The sequence below is a fragment of the Carcharhinus amblyrhynchos genome, chromosome 14, assembly GCF_965287045.1.
Source record: "Carcharhinus amblyrhynchos chromosome 14, sCarAmb.v2.hapA, whole genome shotgun sequence".
Classification (NCBI taxonomy): domain Eukaryota; kingdom Metazoa; phylum Chordata; class Chondrichthyes; order Carcharhiniformes; family Carcharhinidae; genus Carcharhinus; species Carcharhinus amblyrhynchos.
The window spans coordinates 41,510,957-41,533,055 of NC_137337.1; the positions used below are offsets into that span (position 1 = coordinate 41,510,957).

The 22,099-nt window shown below is 44.0% G+C and overlaps 1 protein-coding gene across 2 annotated transcripts in view; it reads left to right on the forward strand.

Moving 5' to 3' along the window:
• The window catches only part of kiaa0586 (KIAA0586 ortholog), a 541,997-nt gene that overhangs the window by 217,223 nt on the left and 302,675 nt on the right, over positions 1–22,099 (forward strand). For both annotated transcript variants that reach the window (XM_080202790.1, XM_080202791.1), the window contains exons 10-12: positions 1,505–1,661; positions 5,663–5,701; positions 5,850–5,915. In XM_080202790.1, the coding sequence (XP_080058916.1) occupies positions 1,505–1,661; positions 5,663–5,701; positions 5,850–5,915 (262 nt within the window). The remainder of the gene's footprint in view (positions 1–1,504; positions 1,662–5,662; positions 5,702–5,849; positions 5,916–22,099) is intronic.

The window sequence follows — 22,099 nt, forward strand, 5'->3', positions numbered from 1 at the left end:
AGGGCATGTTGTGATGAGGATATTGTGATTCTGCAATGGGATATAGATAGATTGGGTGACTGGCAAAAACCTGATAATGTGGGGAAGTGTGATGTCATGCACTTTGATAGGAGGAATCAAAAGGCAGACTATCTAAATACAGAGAGTGCAGGTGAGTGAAGTACAGATGGATCTAGGTGTTCTTGTGCATGAATCACAAAAAGCTAGCAGGCAGGTCCAAGAAGTAATTAAGATGGGAAATGGCATTTTGACCTTTATTACAAAGGGGTTGAAGTTTAAAAAAAGGAGGTTTTGCTGTAATTGTACAGGGTGTTGGTGAGGCCTCATCTGGAATAATGCATGCAGTTTTAGTCCCCTTTAAGATTTTGAAACATTGGAGGCAGTCCAAGGGAGATTCACCAGGCTAACTCCTGGGATAAGATGGGTGTCCTATCAAGAGACAAGAAATAGTTTGGGTCTGTATTCCTTGGCATTTAGAAGAGTGAGGAGTGACTGTATTCAAAATCAAGATCTGAGAGGGCTTGACAGGGTCGATGGTGAGATGTTTTCACTAGTGGGAGAGTCTCAAACAAGGGGGCATAGCTACAAAATAAAGGGCCAGTCATTTAAAACTGAGGTGCATAGAAATTTCTTCTTGCAGGGATTGGTGGATCTCTGGAATTCTTTGCTCCAAAGGTTGGTGGAGACTGGATCATTAGAAGTATTCAAAGTGGAGGTGGATATGTAATTGATAGATCAATGAATAGAAGGCTATTGTTTACAATATTTGAGCTTCTGCTTTAATCAGGTGTATATCCCAATCTTTATTTTGATCCTTGTGAAATGATTAAAGAGTGAAAGATAATCAGTGTTTTTTACTTCTTGATTTGCTGTCTGTGAGAATTCTTTAGTGTGATTGGCTGCTTAACCTGCTTGATTATTGTCACTGATGTCAAAGATTCCCTATAATTGGCTCAAGAGTGGAGTTAACATTGAGAAAGGTGAAATCTATTCCACATAACTTGTATAAATCTTTGTGGACTGCTTTCTTCAAGGTCAGAGATGAATGTTATCTTTTGCTGATGAACTCAAAATCGGGACCAAAACATTAGGAGAGTATTTTATCTGCATTGTATGTATTAAGACATTATTGACAAAGATTGAATTTACTAACTAGTCAAGGTGACTATAAAATGGTTCAAATGCTATTGAACAATTCCAGTATTGGCAGAACGATCTTCTACTGAAGGTTTTCAATAAAAAAAAACTACACAGCATGGTAATCACTGAATGTGGGTATCTTCGTTCTACAAAAGCATAATGATTTTTTTCTCTCACATTAGAAATATTTATTAGTCATTCACTAATTAGAGTTGGTACGATGTGTTAATTTCTTCTGTCTTTGCAACAGTTATGTATCATGATACCATATATTAAAAATGCTCTGATCTGTCAGGGGTTAATATATATCAGTATGCAACCGATGTCAGGTTTCAGATGGTGAATGTCATTTGCTTCTTTTTAGCTCTGGCAACCCGCTGACTGAATCGTTTACAGCCTTTGTAGCCCCCTCTAGGGGTTCTGGATCAGCGGCTAGCAAAGGTAGTCCAGCTGTACAGAAAGCCACTGATGTGTTGCATGACCTTGGTAGACTGAAGAGAGAAATGCATGGAATTCTACAGGTAATGACACTTTTGCAAGCAAGTTGTTAGAATCTGCAGCCCCTTACTGTAAATACAGGATGAGGAATTTGAATCATGAATGCAAACAGCGATGTTAAAATTTCATACAGAATAATGCTGGTCAGGTACCTGTCCTGAGTATCAATGATGAAATTAAAAACAGATGCTGGAAACACCACATGGGTGGAAATTTCTGTTATTTTGGCTAAGTGTCAGTTTCAGCAAGAAAACCAGAGAGCAGCCTGCCAGTATCGTCAGTGAAAAATTGTGCTGTGTCTTCAGGCACTTGGGAAAAATGTTTTTGCGCTTGACAAATCCTGAGTGCCACTAAAGGTCTCCATGGTAGATGCCTATCTGCGTCGCCAAATTGGGAGAGGCCTTTGTGGGTTCTTGGCCAACGTGGGTGACAGTAAGGGAGTTTAGCTTAGTGAGAAGGCACTCAGAGCAATGAATGGCCATCGGTGGAATGTTCCACGAGTTTCACGCTACACCCCTGGCAATCTGACTCTGATTCGCCCACCTGGCATCACTTAAGCTCATCAACTGGGGGAGGGCTAGAGGAGGGGGCACTTATTCTGAATCCAATCTTGGGGATGGCAGCCAGCAAGATGGCCTCAAGCTTTTCAGAGGGAGTCCTCACCAAGATGCTGGATGGGATGAAGCAGAGGCGTGACGTCCTCTACCCTCATGGGCAGAAGGCCTGACAGCAAGGTCACCTTGCTGTATGCCCTGTCATCTTTCATGTGACAACCAGACACTCAATGCCTCCTTCATCCCCCATCTGTGAGAGTGTCAGCTGATTGTTGACCTTCCTTCACACTCACAATGCAGCAATGCTGGTGTCATCCTGGTAATGAGGAGGTCCCTCCACTGAACTTCCTACCCACATGATGCCAATTCCTGCATAACCTGGCAACGGTGGGTGAACTTTCTGTGGGGCATCCACAGTCTCCTCCTGCACTGGTTCTCAGTCATCCAGTCGGTACAGTCTGCCCCGCTATTGTCCTCTCCAAAAGACAACTCTGTGTGGGGCAGCTGAGCAGACCCTACCAATCCTTTTCTTTGTCGGTACTGCTCCTACCACTGTGCAGCCACACATTGACGTTGGCATCGTCACTCTTGCCCTATGACTAGTAGGATAATCACAGGCACCATGATTGTATATTTGCTATAACCCAGAGAGAGAAAAAGAACATGAACACTAACAAGTCCTGTAAATGCCGTGACCCATTGCACATTTAAACCACTGAACATTTCACCTATGGCCATTCACTGCTCTGAGCACTAAGCTACACTCCCTTACTCACACCCATATTGGCCAAGAACCCACAAAGGCCTCTCCCAACTCAGCGCCCCCACCACACCCCCACCTCCCCCCCGACCCCCCCGCACGCTATTCCCCCACCCTCCCCGCACACACTATTTCCCTCCCCGCACGCTATCCCCCACCCTCTCCGCACACACTATTCCCCGCCCCCCCCCACCCTCTCCCCTGGCACCGTGCCCCCGACCCTCCCCTCCCAACACCCCTCCCCGTCACCACACCTCCTCCCCCTCACTGCCACGCTCCCACCCTCCCCCAGTCACCTTACTCAAGGCATCTCCCCACCACTCCCAGTCCCACTGGGCCCAAGACTGATTTATCGAGGTCCCCCTCTCCATGGAAATCCCAGGTGGATGGGGGTGACGTGCACAGTCACCTCCAACGTCCTCCTTGGGGATGAGGTCGCCAGGTTCACATTTTATAAACCACTCATTAAGCTGGTGAGAAGTGATGGTGGGATGGCCTGCTAATGAGATGTAAGTGTATTGAAATGAGGTTCCCAAACTCCCTGGGTGGGTACGTTGTTACATCATTGACAAGGCGCGTGGAAATCCAGTAAGTGAGATCTCAATGGCAAGAAACCCGTTTTCTGACTTTCTGCACGATTTTGTGCCCACATTGTCGTTTGCGCTCACAGCTAACGTGGGCTCCAAATCATCCCCAATGAGTTAAATTGCATAAAGAAGAAAAGGAAGTTAATGTTACAGGTGGATTCTCACCAATGGCAATTAGCTTTAATTAAACGTTGCAGTCTCCACAGATGCTGCCTGACCCACTGTGTGTTTCCAGCATTCTCATTTTATTTTCAGATTTCCAACATCTGTGGTCATGAATGTAACTGTAAGACTAAAAATCTGCATAGCACTTGTTCACATATGTCGTTTATCTTCTGGCTATCTTTAATTAGGAGAAAAGAATTATTATGTTGCATAGTTTGATAAGATTTATTTATAATGCTAGAGAATATTTTAATTTGCACATAATTTATCTCCTTGACTTTATTCATGCAAATGGTTTGCATCACAGTTTGAATGTATTGGAAACATCTGGTAGCCCAGACCCTGAGTATGTGGCAGGACAAATGTTACCCTTTGGTGGATGTCTGATACTGAGGTGCAGAACAATAACAGAAGAATTTGCAGTTTAGAGGGATAACGATGACATAGGATTCGGCAGGGCGGAGGTGCAGGTAGTGAAAATCATCGTATCTAAGCTGTGAGCAGGCTGCTGCATAGGCAGGAGAGAGTTCCAAGGCAGAAATAAAATCAACGGTCTGATATCATCCCATTCATATTGTAGCACACAAAGACTTCAGGTATTTTAATTGTGTCATGTGAACTTTGGAATTATGCTTCCTGTTATACTACTAAAAAATAGAATCCGTTATTTGATTTTTATTCCCTTTATGGAAAATTTAATTTTCTAGTGAAAAGGCCATCCTCTCAAACCTATAGTTTGATGTTGATGAATGTACATTATAAACATTTTGAGATAATGCTTGGTCTTAATCACATACATCATTGGTGTTTATTTTTGTAGGTGGGCATTTAGTCATTCACAACCCTTATTAAGAACATAATCTGTTAATTTAGCTTGTGGAATAACGTCAGAGCCTTCCTCCGTTAACACTACTGAGATGCCAGTTTGTTCCCTTTGCAATATTTCTGGTGGTAGACCAGATTGTGTTGATTTATTCCAATTCTGGTCCAATATGATTCCTGCAATTATGTTGAAAAATGTCAGTGTGAAAAATGGAATTCAAACATTTTGGACATTTGCAACACAAGTCATCCTTATCTTCCATTATACAATATGTTCACAGAACAAAATATACCAACATCATCTTGTATAGTATCGTTAAAAAAAGGGATAGAATTTTAAAATGCTTTTTGGAGTATTTTGAGATTACAGATCCTCTAATGTCAAAATAGAGCCAGCAGGAGGATTTGTTATATTGATTAGTTCGATGTTTCTGAAAAAGGAATGCTATAAAGTCTTTGAGCTAAGTGAGTTTCATTAAGGAAAAGGAGGAGATTAATGTATTTATTGAATCTCAAAAGAATTTGTGTTTTTTATATCATCAATACACTTTACTGGATTTGGTTTCGTAATCTGAAATTTGCCTTCAAATCGGATCAATAATGAATGCCTCAAAGCTACCACAATGGAAACTAAAAGTATTGAGTGCCATGATTACATCATTAAATTGGCCTGTTATCAAACTCGTGTCTTGAATACATGAAGTAATCTTGGTCGAAATCCATGCAAGATTTCGAAAGTCATCACATTTCAAGACAGATGGAAATGCTAATTGTGCTAGCTGCTCATTGCTACTGAATAGTGAATAGGAAATGGTTTCTGTTTATTTTTGGACATTAAAGGCAGATTATATTTTAAAGACAGAAACCTATTCGATGTAAGAAATTTGAACTGTTTCAGGCTCTTACTTCTTTTCAATGTGAGTACTGTAAGCAGAGATTGAGGCTTATTGTGAACATTTGAATGCCATTGACCTGAATTGTAGGAGCCAGGAGTTTAGAATCGCTGCACCATTTTATCTATAGTCTAACTGCTCACTGTGCTTTCTTTTGTAGTAAAGTCAGAAGCTGATGGGCGAATGATTCAAAATGGTTCTGTTTCACAGGAGATTTAACAGTTATCATGCTATCTCTTTCAGGAAGCAGAGCACTGGCAATCTCATGTGCAAGACATTAAGGTTTGTCTTTTGATTTGTCTTAAATATTCACATTATGTTCAACTCTGGCAGCACATTGAGACAGGAATGAAATTCATTTAAAAAAAACCTGGTCGTAAGATATGACATTTTACTTATTTCTACCCTTGATTCCCTTTCTTTCAAATAGAGTGCGAGTGCCAGCCAGAGCAACAACCACAAGTCTATTGACTCGGCACCTCTGCAACATCATCTGGTGAGTTGCCATGGAGATTACTACCCTGTTCACCTCCACTGTACTCTCAATCCTGAATTCTTCCCCACCCCCAAGGTTTGTCACATTTCATACTGGTAGTTTTCCAGCACATTTTACCTTCTGTCTGCCACGTGAAGCACAATAAAATTACATCAAAGAATTCTCATGATTGCTTTCAACACTTAGACAGTGTGCCATCATCATCTTTAACATTCAGCTGAAAAACAAGATAAAAAACAGAAGCTGCTTGCTTTGAGGAGTATGCACAGCTCTTCACTAATAACCTGCACTTTACATTAATGCATATTGCTAATGTAAACAATGCAGTTAGTTTTTTAAGTAAAACAATCTTTTTTTTTATCACTTTGGCAATTCTGCCCCCCCCCCCTTCCCCCGGCCTCAGCTTTCAATCTTTGTTGGGGTACAGTTCCACAAATAGCAACCATCCTCCAGTGTTTAAACCTTGACGGTGAAGGCTATTTAACTGAGTTGATGCGACCATTGAGTCTGGTCCTGCCTTCATTCACTGTCCACGCACAGAAATTCCCAGCGAGGGTCATTGACCTAGTTACAAATTTAATTGCTGATTTGGGTTTGAAAGAACCAATGTTATAAATTATAGTTTTGCTGTAGTAGATTTAAATGCTTCTAAATCATGGATTCACTTTGTGAAGATGAGGGTTCTGAAAATTCAGAAGTATGTTGCAGCCTGCAACATTTATAGCTGGATTTGTGTTGGCAATCACAGATTGTAATATTTGATTCTCACAAGTACATAGTATTCTAGTGTAATTTGCAGGCATAAAATTGCAGTTGCATCCAAATTTTAGAAGGGCATAATTTATATGTAGTTTCATACAACTGTACCACAAGCTTCTTCTCTGCCAAGGGAGTGCCAAAATCTACAGTAAGGATGCCAACCTTTGAGGAGTGACATAGTGCACAATGGTTCTCATTGCTGCCTCACAGCGCCAGGGACCGGGTTCGATTCCTGGCTTTGGTCACTCTGTATGGAGTTTGCATGTTCTCCCTGTGTCAGCATGAGTTTCCTCTGGGTGTTCCGGTTTCCTCCTACAATTCAAAAGACACGCTGGTTAGGTGCACTGGCCATGCTAAATTCTCTCTGTGTACCCAAACAGGCACCGGAGTATGGCGACTAGGGGATTTAACTTCATTGCAGTGTTAATGTAAGCCTACTTGTGACACTAATTAACAAAACCTCTGTAAAATCTGAAATATACTGAGCTTTCATCCGTTCTTTGCAAGTTGTTAAAACTGTAAGGATGACCTTGCTTATTTTAGGCTTAATGGCAACTGTCCCATGATTATACAAAATGTAGGGTCCTGAATAAGAACATAAGAGCATAAGAAATAGGAGCAGGAGTAGGCCTTCGAGCCTGCCCCGCCATTCAATAAGATCATGGCTGATCTGAAGTGGCTCAGTTCCACTTTCCCGCTTTCTCCCCATAACCCTTAATCCCTTTGCCTACCAAAAACCTATCTACCCGCGTCTTAAATATATTTAGCGAGGTAGCCTCAACCACTTCAACGGGCAGAGAATTCCAGAGATTCACCACCCTTTGAGTGAAGAAGTTCCTCCTCAACTCCGTTCTAAACTGCTCCCCCCTTATCTTGAGGCTGTGCCCTCTAGTCCTGCTGTCCTTTCTGAGCAGGAAGAATCTCTCTACCTCTACCCTATCCATCCCTTTCATCATCTTATACGTATAAAATGCAGATTGAGAAAAATATATACAATATTTTTTATTCGTAACTAACTTCTTCCAAAGAAGTTGACTTTAAGCAATTCAGGCAGGCATTACAGGCAGAATTTTCACAATGGTGGTGGGAAACAGGAGCTAGGACTGTTTGAGTCATGAAGCCATTCCCAGAGGGAGGCAGTGTCTGGGATTTTGACCAGGGCACCTCTTGGCAAGGAAAAAAGTTACCTGCCAAAGTAAAGGCAGCTGGCAAATTGCTGACGCTGAATGGTGAATCAGAGGCTTCCTAGCGTCAGAGAAGCAGGCAGCAGCACTAAGGTTAAGTAACTGACAGGATGCTTCAACGTGGAAGTGCCCACGCAGCAATTTAATAAAAAAAGCAACTTGGCTACCTTTGGCGGCGTTTGGTTACTCCTGCAACCAGGGAGGGTCTGCAGACCTGCATGGGATGCTGACATTCCGACTGTGGCATTGCAAGCTGGAGGCAAACTGGAACAGTCCAGTCAACCTTCTTTGCTTACTGTTAACAAGGCTCTTAATGGGTCTAATTGACCGCTTGCCATTTGGGGGCGTGCAGCTATGCCAAGCCCTGAAACTACCTCACCCAAAATATCTGAGCCGGGAATGATGCCAAGAAACAGCATGCTGATTGGCACCAGTATTTTTGAACCCATCCATCTCCATTTCCACCCTTGGCAGGGTTACATTCTGCCCTATAGTTTTGGAATGCAGAAATGGATCAGGACCAGTGGTGTGCAACAAATGCACAGGGTTCTGCTTCTTGATGTCAGCAATAAAAGTGTGTGCTTTCTACTGAGCTCAAAATCCCAGGGAAAAGATTCATTGTCGCTTTGATTGGTGGAATGAAATAAACAATGCAATGGGGAAAGATTTTCTCTGTGTGATGGAACTGTAAATCTATTTATGAAGAGCAGGTAGCAGACTTTGATGTGATCAGGGCAGAGAAAAAAAAACTTTCCCTCCTACCTATGGACAAATATGCATATCTGGTCAGAGTGGAAAAGTGTGATAATTATGACCTAGCAGGGAAAAAAAACCCAAGAAAATAGGAGTAACAATTAAACTGAGGCAATAAAATGAGGGGATTGGAACTTGTTTGCAATTACAAAGAAGGTGAAAAAATGTTTTTGAAGCACAAAATGCTTCATGATCGTATCTGTGCTTTCAATAGCAATCAGCTATTTCTTCATCTTGAATATGACAAAGTGCACTCAAGTGTGTCAAAATCTTTATGAGGAGATAAGAAAGATCATGGGATAGAAACCCAAATAAATTGCCTCAGTTTGCAAGGCTGCTGTTTTTCTCAATTTAGAAAATAGAAAGGAGCAAGTAGGTGTCGATATTCCCAAAGGATTCCAAATCCTTTCAATCTTTCAACTCCTTTAATTGGCTTCCAAAATGGTGGAGGGATTAGGTGCATCATGAGGACTATAAAACTGCCAGGTAGCTATCTCAAAATGTGATTTTCTCATCAACCAGATATAAGCTGAGGGTATCAGCTACAGAGGCCTAGTTTGAACATTCTCCAGACTTTGCTTTGGTTGCTGCTTGCAAGACACATCAGTATATGCTTTATTGGGATTTATTTTAATTGTATTGTTACATATAATTGTGTAACAATTATATGCCAAAATTTTATTGCTGCAGTTAACTTGTTTTTTGTCACAGTTGATTGAATTTTATTCGATTTGCATCTGTAAAGTCACCAGTTTGATATCAAATAGTTCCATACATTAAAATATGAGATTAATTGTTCCTTCCTAAGCATCTGCTGTGTGCTGAACAGACACAAAGTGTGGAATGTTATGATCGCTGGGAAGGCAGGTGGGATTATGGTGATGCTTTGCCTGTCACCTATCTGTCTCTTCTGGAATTTTACTTGAGACAGGAGTTGGGCACCCCATCCATCCTTGGGCCACTTGAAATGGTCAAGGGCCTTAGCCCACTGCTGATAATATTTTATCAGCAGTAGGAATGTGTCCATGCTACGTCTCAGCAGTGGCCACTGCTCCCGGTACAGGAGAACTGCCAGTCATTTGACTGGTCAGTACCTCCCAGATGGATACAGAAGGCCCATTCTGAGTTAATTAACAGAACAATAACTAAAATCATTTTGGGCTTCCCGACAAAACAGAGGCAAGCTGAACCCCAGATTTTAAACTGGAGAGGGTGGAGGAGGGTGTCTAGGGGCAAGCCGCATCTTAGAGTAAAATTCAGCCCAATGTACTAGAGCTACATTGCACAGGGAAGTGTGTTCTGTTGCTCTAACTCCCAACATAGGCCATCTCCCTGGAAGAAACTTGTACTTGAATCAAAGGGGAGAGAGTAGAGTCGCAGCCCAAAGATTGATGTTGGGAAAGAGAGAATAAGTGTTTCCAGATGATCTGACACAAGCTCCACCACGAACTTACTTTGGGAACCCACCATTTAGCCAATCTGGGCAGCAGAGCAAGAAAAGAATTCCACAACTTTCAAATCAATTCAGATGAATTCAAGGCCCAGATCAATCACACAATAAGGCCTTTGGAGGAAAAGGTTCCTAAGGTGCAGCATTGCCTCAGGTTTAACCAAGAAGTCAGAAGCCAAGCAGGTTAACACACTGCTTTACTGTGTAGGCCCGATTGCGGATGGCATTATTCCAATTCAGGAAATCAATAAGTTTTCTATTAAATGTGAAGAAGCGTTAAAATCATTTGTTATTTATTTTAATCAAAGAAGCAACAAAATACTCAATACTAGATTTATCAAGCGAATCCAGCAGCCTGGTGAACTTGTCGATTCATTCATCACTGATCTATACAGGATGGCAAAAGGTTGAGAATATGAAGGCTTCAAATCTGATCTTACCAGAGACAGAATAGTGGCAGAAATAGCAGACAACACATTCTGTTATCTCTTGCAAGCAAAGGGAGATCTAACCCTGGAAAAGATAATCCAGGTAATTAGGCAGTCCAAATGCCATGAGCAGCACAGGACGATTTTCACTGCTACAGAGAACATGAAAAACTCTGATTGAAGGTATTAATTTGAAAGAATTGTGGGAGAGATATAAAGTGAGGTGTTTGCTAGAGATGTTTGCTACGGAGGTGGTCTTTTGAATTGAACTGATCAATAAATATATTTTAAGTTAGAAAGTTATAAGTTAAATTTTAAACAGCTAATTTTTCCAATCATTTTGAGTGATGATAATAGATATCTGTGAGAAGTTTCATTGCTGTACAGTTACAATGAGATGGTAATTCTTTGTGACAGAGAAGCGAATGTCAGCTGTCAGATTACTCTTCAGAGCAGACAATATACAATGCAATCTTATGTTGGTGTTTTATCAGTGCAGTAGGCATTCAGGTGAGATTCTTCAAGATTGGCAGAAATATTGGCCAGAATTCTCCCAAAAAGATTCAGAGCATTGAATTTGCATGAAAACTGGAGTAAATCACGCTGGTGTTTTCAGCTTGTTTCCGAAATGAGTCTCCCACACTCTGTGCACTGCCGAGGCCTCTAGCATGATTATAATTAAAAACCAGGGGTAGAGCCTGTTCTCGCTGAAGAGGCTGAAATTGGTGCAATGAGCGGGACCCCGTGGACACGTAGTTCTCTGGGAGATTCTTAAAAAAGATCTCCCAGCATTGGGATACTTGGCTTCAACTCCCCACAGTCATTGCTGCCCCCCCATCCCCCCATGGACATCGCTGGCCTCTCCATCCCTAACCCCTGCCTTCCCACATACTGGTTTCACACAAATAGTGCTGTGCTGCCATGCACGCTCCCCGCCTGCGAGCATTCCCCCTTGTTGAACGAGAGCCTGGAGCATTGTACCCCCTGGACACAGTGCCCTGCTAAATGAGAGCCAATGAGCACCCTGGGAGATTGCCCATCCTCTATTGAAACCTGGTTCCCTTTACGTTTCTCACAAGGATTCTTTTACTAATGGGCCCATGGTTGGCCGAAACTGACTATACCTGAACTCCCCTATTAAGCCAGAACTGTATATAAGCTGCAATAATACACACACAGCCAGTCACCCCAGGAAGATGGCTGGAAAGAAACCTGCCCTGATGTTCTGCCAGGCTGACCAGGCCTGCCTGATGGACACAGTGGAGGAGAGGTGGCAGCTGCTGTTCCCCACTCAGAGCTGTCGCCCAAGGGATCGCGCCATGTAGGCATTTTGGGGGGAGGTGTTAGCTGCAGTTAATGCCAGTTCCTTGACACCTAGGTCCAGGGAACAGTGCCAGAAAAAACAGAATGACCTTCTTCAGGCAACAAGGGTGAGTGTGTATCCCATTCTGAAACCTGCAGAATGTTAAACCATGCTCAAAAGCCTGAAGAACATCCAACAACAGCACCCGCCTCCCCCCCGTCCCCTCGTGTGGCATCCCCCCGCCCCCTCCCCCAAGAACTGCATCCAGCCTGTTGGACTTTAATCTGGTGTTGTGAGACTTCTTACTGTGCTTACCTCAGTCTAACTCCGGCACCTCCACCTGGTTCACCTGGCTGTGCCAGTCCTGGAGGCTCAGATGCATCTGCCCCATAGTCAGCTGTGATCCATGCCCCATTACCTGTGATACCCTTGAGTGGCTGAGATATGGAAGGCCCTGGCCAACTTGCATATAACACTGATGTTTCAGTGCCACCCTGTTCATCCAGCTGGCCCTGAGATGCCCCAGTGGGGGAACCTTCAAGAAAGCTGCTGTGACATCTACAATGACGACCCTCGATACAGGTTCATCCAGGGTGGAGGGCATGGTCTCGCTGATCTCTTGTTCGAAACGGGCATAGAATGCATTGAGCTCATCGGGGACAGGTGCGTTGGGACTGATCATTTCTCCCCAGTCCTGTGCAGCGAGGGGCAGGCTGCGCGATACTTGGCCAAATGTTACAGACTATCTGCCCTACTTTCCCCACCATCCATGAACTCTTCGTCAAACAGGACCCCCTGTCAGGGGTCAGTCTGGGGTTGTGAGGGGGTGGTGATTGCAGTAACTCTTGGGATGTGGTGTAAGTGTGTTCAGAGCAGCCTCCACTCTGCACAGCACCACCTATGTGAAGTGGGCAACTATCAAGGCCTCCCTCGCTGCCCTGCCTTGCCAGGCACCTGCCACTGCAGCAAGCCCTCCATCCTCCAGCTCCTCATATGGTTCACTTCAGCTTCTCCTCCTCCTCCAGCTGGTCTCCCTGCTGCTGCGCAATGTTGTGCAGGACGTAGCACACAATAATGATGCATGAGGCATACACAGGGTCATACTGCAGGGGACCCCCAGAATGGTGCAGGCATGCGAACCACATCTTGAACAAGTTTATGCGCCTCTTTACTATGGACCGGGTGGCAGTGTGGGTCTCATTGTAGTGGGTCTCCGCCTCAGTCTCGGGCCTCTGTACTTGCGTTGTCAGCAATGATCTCAGCAGGTAGTCTTTGTTCTCCACAAGCCATCCCAGCAGCCTGGGCTGGCCTTCAAAGAGCCCAGGGATGTCTGACTGCCTCAGCACAAAGCTGTTATGGACACTCCCTGGATAACATGCACAGACCTGATGATCATCCAGTCATCACAGACAATCAGTACCTCCAGGGAGTGTAAACCCTTGTAGTTGATGAATGGTTGACCCTCACCTTGCGAGGGCCGGAGGGCAATGTGTGTCCCGTCCATTGCCCCCTCGACTCGGGGCATCCCTGCAATGGCTGCTTGTAGCTTGGCTATGCTGCTGAGTCTGCCCAATATCAAAATAGATTTATTGGCCTGCCCAGCCATACCATGCATCCACAACCTGGCAAACACATCTGTGGACAAAGGCCAGGGATATTCCACAGAGTTCACCACTGGGTGCCTGAAATGACCCTGTTGTATACAGGTTAAGGGCTGCCCTCACCTTAACTTCTTCTGGGAGTGGGCACCTGCCTCTCCTCTCAAGTGCTAGGTGTGAGATACCTCACACAGATGCCGGACTGTGTCCTTGGATAGGCGGAGTGATGATGGCACATAATCTCTGAAATCCCGTCAAATGAATGCCTGGTCTGGTACTGCATCATCCTCCTTCTAACCATCCTTTTGGGACATTGTTGTCTCACTTCCTGGCTCTCAGTGGCAGCCCCCTCCCCTCCTTCCACTTCTGCGGTGACCTCTCTATGTCCTCCACCTCCTGAGCCACCACCATGATGGCTAATTCTAAAGAAATCAGTCCCAGATCCATTCTGCACAGTGGGAGGTTAGAGAGAGAAAGATTTATAGATTCATGTCATTGCTTGCATTTTACCCCAGCACCTCCCCCAACCCCACCAATCTCTCACTGGGTCCAGTGTCCCCACTTGTGGATGCTGGCAACACAACACAATCTGTGGTGCCATGCGTAACCTGATTAAGTTGCCTGTCATTGGCATTGTGCATGGCTGGCAAGGAGAGTATCTAGGTTGGTGTGTGGGCATGATGAATGTGCCTCCTTGAGCCATTGTCATGAGTGCAACAACAACAATCCCTTCCAGGCATGTGTTGCAGGTTAGTGTCACGGGGCAGGCACACAGGATGGATTCCCATTCACTGCAGAGTATCATAGAATCCCTTCAGTACAGAAGGAGGCCATTTGGCCCATCAAGTCTGTACCGACACAACCTGACCCAGGCCCTATTTCTGTAACCCCACACATTTACCTTGCTGATCCCCCTGACACTAGGGTTAATTTAGCATGGCCAGTCAACCTGACCTGCACATCTTTGGATTGTGGGAGGAAACTGGAGCACCCAGAAGAAACCCACGCAGACATGGGGAGAAGTCTGTGTGGAGTTTGCACAATGACCAAGGCCGGAATTGAACCTGGAGCCCTGGTGCTGTGGGGCAGCAGTGTTAACACTGTGCCATCATGCCACCCCTACATGCAGTATGAGTGTTAATGTTAACCTGACCACTCCTGCTTGGAGCACCAGCTGTCTGAATTGATTAACCCTCAAGCAGCACACGGTGCACTTCCCCACCACTCTAAAATCCCAGCACTCAGTCCAGCCCCTCACTGCACTCCACAGCCAGAACAAAGGAACAGTGGCTGCAGAGAGCAGCCTACTCCATTAAGGACTCCACTCCACCCACAGGGTCAGGCTACAGCACCTGAAGATCTCCAGGAAGCTTCCCAGAGCAAGCAGCAGAACTCCAGGCCGTGTCTCCAACCTCCCCGGCACTCTGAAGGCTACAGCTTCATCAAACTTATCTCCTTACTCATGTTCAACTCTGCCATGCCAACTTCTGACTTTTATATACTTAGTGTAAATCGCGCCAGAATGACATCATGCCAGAGGGGTGGGAGACGCTAATGAGGGTGGAGATTGTTGTTGCGGATCTGCGAACCAAATGGTGAGGTATGTAAACACATGCAAATGTCCATTACGTTAATTTTCAGTGTGGTTGTTGACATCAAAGTACTTGGATTGTGTGATGCTATTGGGGCAGGAACGCATGCGCAAATTCTGCAAATCGGCTGACATGTGAATGTCTTGCTTGCTGCGCTAAAAAATCGGGATGGGAGAATCACCCCCCCCATTGTTTTTTTTAGCTTCTTAGTAAATGTGACACATATATGAAAATAGGATTTAATCTTCAAACATCAATAATGTGTTATCTGTAATAGTACAAAAAATACCACTTTCCTTTAACTCTCTTCACATTGATAATTTTTCTCCTTTCCTGTAGTTTTATCCTTTCTTTATTGCCTCCTTTTAAAACCTTAAATCAAATAAATTCAGAGGGTGTTATGTGACACTGTACTCATGCTAAATGGAGTGGACGCACAACAGATATAGCAGAGGAAAGCTCTGCAGCTATGATGTGCTGTGGGACATCAGTAGCAACAGAATTTTCATTGTTTTCTTGAGTTCTCTGCACAAAGGCAGGTCCTTGGCAAATATTGGCAATCATTTTGTTACTGCTAGGACAAGGAGAAAGGCTGCGAGTCTATCCCAGCCAAAACATGAATTGAACTCCATGCTATTAGGGTTTATTTGAGCTAACCAGTCCCCCAACAGAATTGTAATCAACCACAATCGTCAACCACGTGGCCCAGCCTATACCCCATTGCCATCAAGCCAGGGTACCAAAGCTGGTTCAATAAGGTGTGCAGGGAAGCAATGGTAGCAGCATCCCTAAAAATGAAGTGCCGACCCGGTGAAGCTACAATCTGGTCTGTGTGCGTGCTAAAAAGTGGAAATGGCATACTATAGACGGAGCAAAGCAATCCCACAACTCATGAATTAGATCAAAGTTCTGCAATCTTGCCTTAGATAGTTGAAATTGATGGTGGACAATTAAACAGCTAAGTGGAGAAGGCGGCTACTTCAAAAACATCCCCAACTTAGATGATGACTGTAAGGTTTGACACCATTAATGCATTCAAATACACTCACGAGTTCAAATTTATCAACAATCGTTTAAAATCAAATGTTCATTTAGCGTGAGTTTCTTATGGTACAGGCGCATTTTTCCCATCCTTGAGACGAAATGTGCTTGAAGGCATCAAAATTAAGGTATCAAATGTAGTTAAAGGCATAAAATGTGAGCTGCAACCCAAATTTTGGGCTCCTCCCCTGCCCTTGAACCCGCTAGCTTGAAAATTGAAGCTAAGCAGGAAACAGCCTTTAACTGGTCAGTAATTGGCCACATAGAGGCTTCAATTGAATTAAGGTTGGCAGGCCAACAGAGGCCTCACCCAAACCAGTGTGAAATTGCAGAAAGGTTGGGGTGGGCAGGAACCTGGTAGAAAGGCCTCAAAAGGTTTTCTGATCATCTACTCCACCCTCACGATCCATCTACAGACCCACTGGCAGGGCAATGTAAAATTCTGCCCATGGAGTTATTGTATTTTTGACATTATAAATCTGGTTTAAAATCTCAAGTGCCTGTCAGGGAGCTCTCACTCCTAAAGTAGAACAATAACAACCCTTTACAATTCCAATGAATAAAAATGGTACACGTGTGAAAAATGTGGTCAAATTTTGTCATGGCCTCTATTACACCAGTTTCCTTCAGAGCAAACTCTGTTTTACCGTCAAAATAAGTACTTTTGCTAATCGCAAATGACTGAGTGCTGTGGTTTGATGGCAGTTGATGACAATAATAAATTACAAATAATAAATAACAAAATTGTTTTTTGAGCACAGTTGATATCAAATGATGGCTAAATGATTGTTTTTAAGCATAAATGACAAATTTCTCTGGTAGAGAGAGGTGGAAACATCAGTGCATATGGCAGGGCAGTATGATGGCACACTGGTTAGGGCAGCATGGTTAATACTGCTTTGTCACAGCGCCAGGATCCCAGGTTCGATTTCTGGCTTGGGTCACTATCTGTGCAGAGTTTGCATGTTCTCTCCGTATCTGCATGGGTTTCCTCAGGGTGCTCTGGTTTCCTCCCACAGTACAAAAGATGTGCTGGTTAAGTGCATTGACCATGCTGAATTCTCCCTCAGTGTACCCAAACAGGCGCCGGAGTGTGGTGACTAGGAGATGTACACAGTAACTTTATTGCGATCTTAATGTAAGCCTACTTGTGACACCAATAAATAAACTTTAAACTTGAAAGGCTGAAACATTTTCAAACATCTTTAGCTAGAAGTGTTGAATGGATGATCCCTCTCAGCTTCCTCGTGAGGTCACCAACTTCATAGATGCCAATCTTCAGCCAATTTGTTCACTCATCTTGGCTTCCAGAAATGGCTGAAAGCACTGAATACAGCAAAGGATATGGGCTCTGGCAACCGGACTATAGTACTGATAACATGTGCTCCAGAAGTAACCACATTCATAGCCAACCTGTTTCAGTACAGCCACAACATTGGCATATATCTGACAATGTGGAAAATTGTCTAGCTATGTCTTACCCACAAGAAGCAGGATAAATCCAAGTCAGCCAATTACCCCTCCATCATTGACTCCACATTTGTTGTCAGCAAATTATCTAAGAGGTTAGCGACAGTGTTATCAAGCAGCACTTACTCAGCAGCAAACGTTTTACTACATATGAATAGGAGTAGGCCACTTGGTCCCTCAAGCCTCCATTACTATTCAGTAAAATCGTTGCTGGTCTGATTGTAACTTCAACCCCACATTCCTGCCTACCACGTATGAACTGGTGCTCAATTTGCGTTCTGCTGGGACCACTTAGCTTTAGTCTTCATTGTCTATGTTTGGACCAAGGCTTCAATGAAGCTGAATTCCAGTGAAATGAGTGACTGCCCTTGACAACAAGGCAGAATTTGGCCAAGTGTGACATCATGGAGTCCCAGCAAAATCAAAATAAATGGGAATCTGAAGGAAAACTTCACCAGTTGGATTCATACCTGGCACAGAGGAAGATGTTTGCTGTTGTTGAAGGCCAATCACCTCAGCCCCAGAATGTTACTTCCAGAATGCCTCAGGGTCGTGTCCTAGTCTCAGCCATCTGCAGCCGCTTCGATAATGGTCGTCTTCCATCGAAAGGTCAGAAATGGCGATGTTCACTGATGATATCACAGTGTTCAATACCACTCACAATCCCTCAAACACTGAGCAAGCCCATGCACACATGTAGCAAAACCCAGACCACATTCAGGCTGGCACTGGGAAGTAATGTGCATGTCACACAATGCCAGGCAATAACCATATCCAACGAGGGAGAATCTAACCAACTGAATGGCAGTACTATTTCTGGAATCCCTGCTGTCAACATGCTGGGGAATTGAACTGTTCCAGCCATATACAAATTGTGGCTGGAGGAGCAGTTCAGAGTGGCGAGGAACTCAAAGCCTGTCCACCATCTTCAAGGCACAAGTCAGGAGTGAATTGGAAACTCTTCAGTTGTCTGGATGCATGCAGCTGCAACAACATTTACAAAATTTGACACCATCCAAGGCAATGCAACCCATTTGAATGCCATGCCATGCACCACCTTAAACATTTACTTGCTCTATCACTGACCCAAAGTGGCAGCAGTGTGGATCTTATATGGTGGTTTTCACTGTGCAGCTCTTGGGCTGCTTGTGGCCTACACTGTCTTTCCTGTCTTATCTGCCTCCCACTCATTTGCTGCTTCCCTCCTGCTCAGTTGCCCTCTTGCTTTCCACTTTCTTCGTTGATCCATCTGCTCGCAGCTCCTTTTGCTCCCTCTGGCTGCCTGTCACTCACGCCACACTCCTGAGCCCTTGCTCACAGCAAGGGTTTGGGAGAGGATAGCAGCGAGCAAGAAAGGGCAGAGAACGGGACAGTCGAGAAGGAAGTGGCAAGCGAGAGTAGCAGTGAGCGGGTGGTAAGTAGAAAGAGTCAGCATGGGTAAGCTATTCTAAGTTAGTAAGCCATTCAAAGTGAGTAGGCTGTTTAGAGTTAGTAAGCTGTATACATGGAGTACTGTGTACAGCTACTGATGTGTTCATCTTTCATAATTATTTTTTGTGTTTTATCAACCAAGGTACCTTTTTGAAGAAATGAATTGTGATGAATCTATAAATATTTTTTAAATTCTGCTTGCAAATCAGTTAAAAATTTCCAATATCCAAATTGGCCTTCGCTATTTTGCTGGTCAATAGCGCTGATTTGTGAGATGTACTGCAGCAACTCACTAAGGTTCTTTCTCAGCCAACTTTCAAACTTGCAACCTGTACTACCTGGATAATCAAGGGCAACAGATGCATGAGAACACCACCAGTTGCGAGTTCTTCTCTAAATTACATTACGTCCTGACTTGACATTACATCGTTATTGCTAGGCCAAACTCTTGTAACTTCCTACAGCACTGTGGGTGTAACAACCTAATATGGACTGCAGTGGTTGAAGAATGCAGCTCACTACCACCTGATCAAGAGCAAATCGGATCAGCAATAAATGCCGGCTTTGCAAGTGACACTCACATCCCAGGAACAAGTAAAGTTGCTGCTGAAGCAAATTATACACAATATCCATGGCTGTGCATAATCATAGAATGGCCAGTGCAAAGGAGACCATTTGGTCCATTGAGTCTGCACCAATTCTCCGACAGAGCATCCCACCCAAGCTCTATCACCATAACTCCAAATATTTACCCTGCTAATGCCCCTAACCCACACATCCTGGGTCACTAAAGGGCAATTTAGCATGGCCATTCATAAGAACATAAGAAATAGGAGCAGGAGTAGGCCATCTAGCCCTTCGAGCCTGCCCCGCCATTCAATAAGATCATGGCTGATCTGTCGTGGCTCAGTTCCACATTCCCGCCCTCTCTCCATAACCCTTAATCCCCTCTCTTATCAAGAACCCATCAACCCGCTTCTTAAAAATATTTAGCGAGGCAGCCTCCACCACTTCAACGGGCAGAGAATTCCAGAGATTCACCACCCTTTGAGTGAAGAAGTTCCTCCTCAACTCCGTTCTAAACCGCCTCCCCTTTATCTTGAGGCTGTGCCCCCTAGTCCTACTGTCTTTTTTGAGCGGGAAGAGTCTCTCCACCTCTATCCTATCCAGCCCATTCATCATCTTATACGTCTCAATGAGATCTCCCCTCATTCTTCTAAACTCTAACGAGTACAAGCCTAGTTTATTCAGCCTCTCCTCATAGCTCAATCCCCTCAACTCCGGCATCAGCCTAGTAAACCTCCTCTGCACTCCCTCCAGGGCCAAAATATCCTTGCGCATTCAACCTAACCTGCACATCTTTGGAACACTTGTACACACTAACTTGGTAAAACTGTGTAATCTCTCACATCTATCCAGGATGCAACTAGCAGAACAAATGACCTTTTTTGTCCAAGTGCCTCCATGCTGCTCTCATTCTTGAAACATTCCCACACCTCGATAATATCTCACCCATTCCTAACCTGGTGGTTGTTAGTTATTTTATATATGAAGCCCAGGACTCCCTTCAGCATCCCCTCTCATCAAAATCCTGACCACCTGAATTCTGCTGCTTAGTCAAAGTATTAGAAAGTGTTTCCTTCCAATTACATTCCTATTGGCTTCCATCCAACCCAGGGAATTGAAACTACACTGTCAAAGTCACAAATGACATCCTTTGTAACTGTGCCTAGCTGTCTGGTTGATTCTACTCAATTTCTTCGCTACCCTTGACATCGCCTATTAAAAGAAGAAAGAATGAAAGACTTGCATTTATGTAGCTCCTTTCATGATCTCAGGAAGTTGCAAAATGCGTTACAGCCAAAAAAGTACTTTTTTATTTGAGCTGGAATTACTTTAGGAAACATGCCAGCCAATTTGTATCCAGCAAGACTTCCACAAACAGCAATGACATAAATGACTTGATATTTTGTTTTCTTTCATGTGTTGGTTCCAACTTATCTCTCATGCAGTATAACCCCGAGCAGGTGCTCTTTCTTGGTTCCACTCATGAGTCAAACCAGGACCTATTTAATATTGGGATTTCATTAGCTCCAGAAACAAAATACTCGTATGAGGACTCCACTGTGTCAGTCTTCAGCCTACCAAGATTCTTTATTTCACGTCGAATAAATGGCACAGAAACAGTCCCTTTGGTTTAACTATTCTGTGCTGGTGTTCATTAACTCCACAGTCATGGCTCAGTGAGTAGCACTTTCACCTCTGAATCAGAAGGCTGTGGTTCAACCAGCACTCCAGAAATCTGAGCACCAGAATCTAGGTTGACACTCCAGTGCAGTACTGAGTGAGTGCAGCACTGTTGCAAGTGTTGACTTTCAGCTGTCATGTTAAATTGAGGCCCAAAGGCCTTGTCTACTCTTTTTGGTTGACATAAAAGATCCCATGGTACTATTGAGGAGGAGCAAGGATGTTATCCCTGGACCCCTGGTCACTGCTCATCTCTGAATGACCATCATCAAAAATACACAATCTGATCTTTATCAATTGTTATTTGTGGAATCCTGCTGTACACTACAACTGTGACTTCAGAAAGTACTCCTTTCCGTAGGTCTGTCTTTCTTCCATCATAATATAAGTCTCTAACTCAACTGAGTTGAAGAAAGAAAGCATGTCTTTCAAATGCTCTTTTTTTTTAACTTGCCGAATTTCTCCTTGAAGGCATCCCAGCTACTTGCGCAACCATTTCCACATTTCAACCATTCAGATCAAAGAAATTCATCCTTATTTTCCCATTAGATTTAACTACCTGTGTTTATGGTCCCGAGTTTGGAATTGTCCACAATTAAAAACCACTAGGGAGAATTTTAACCAAAAAAAAGGGTTTTGGGGAGTGGGGAGGTTGGGAGGGGGGCATATTTAATATCATGGACATATGTTTCCTGACCCAAATCCTCCTCCAACGTTTCCATTCCCAGCTGCCTGATAGCTTGATAAAGATGGCACAGTGATTAGCACTGCTGTTTCACAGTGCCAGGGACCCGAATTTGATTTCAGCCTTGGGTAACTGTGTGGAGTTTACACGTTCTCCCCTTGCTTGCGCATGTTTCCTCTGTGTGCTCCGGTTTCCTCCCACAATCCAAAGATGTACAGATTAGGTGGATTGGCCACAGTAAAT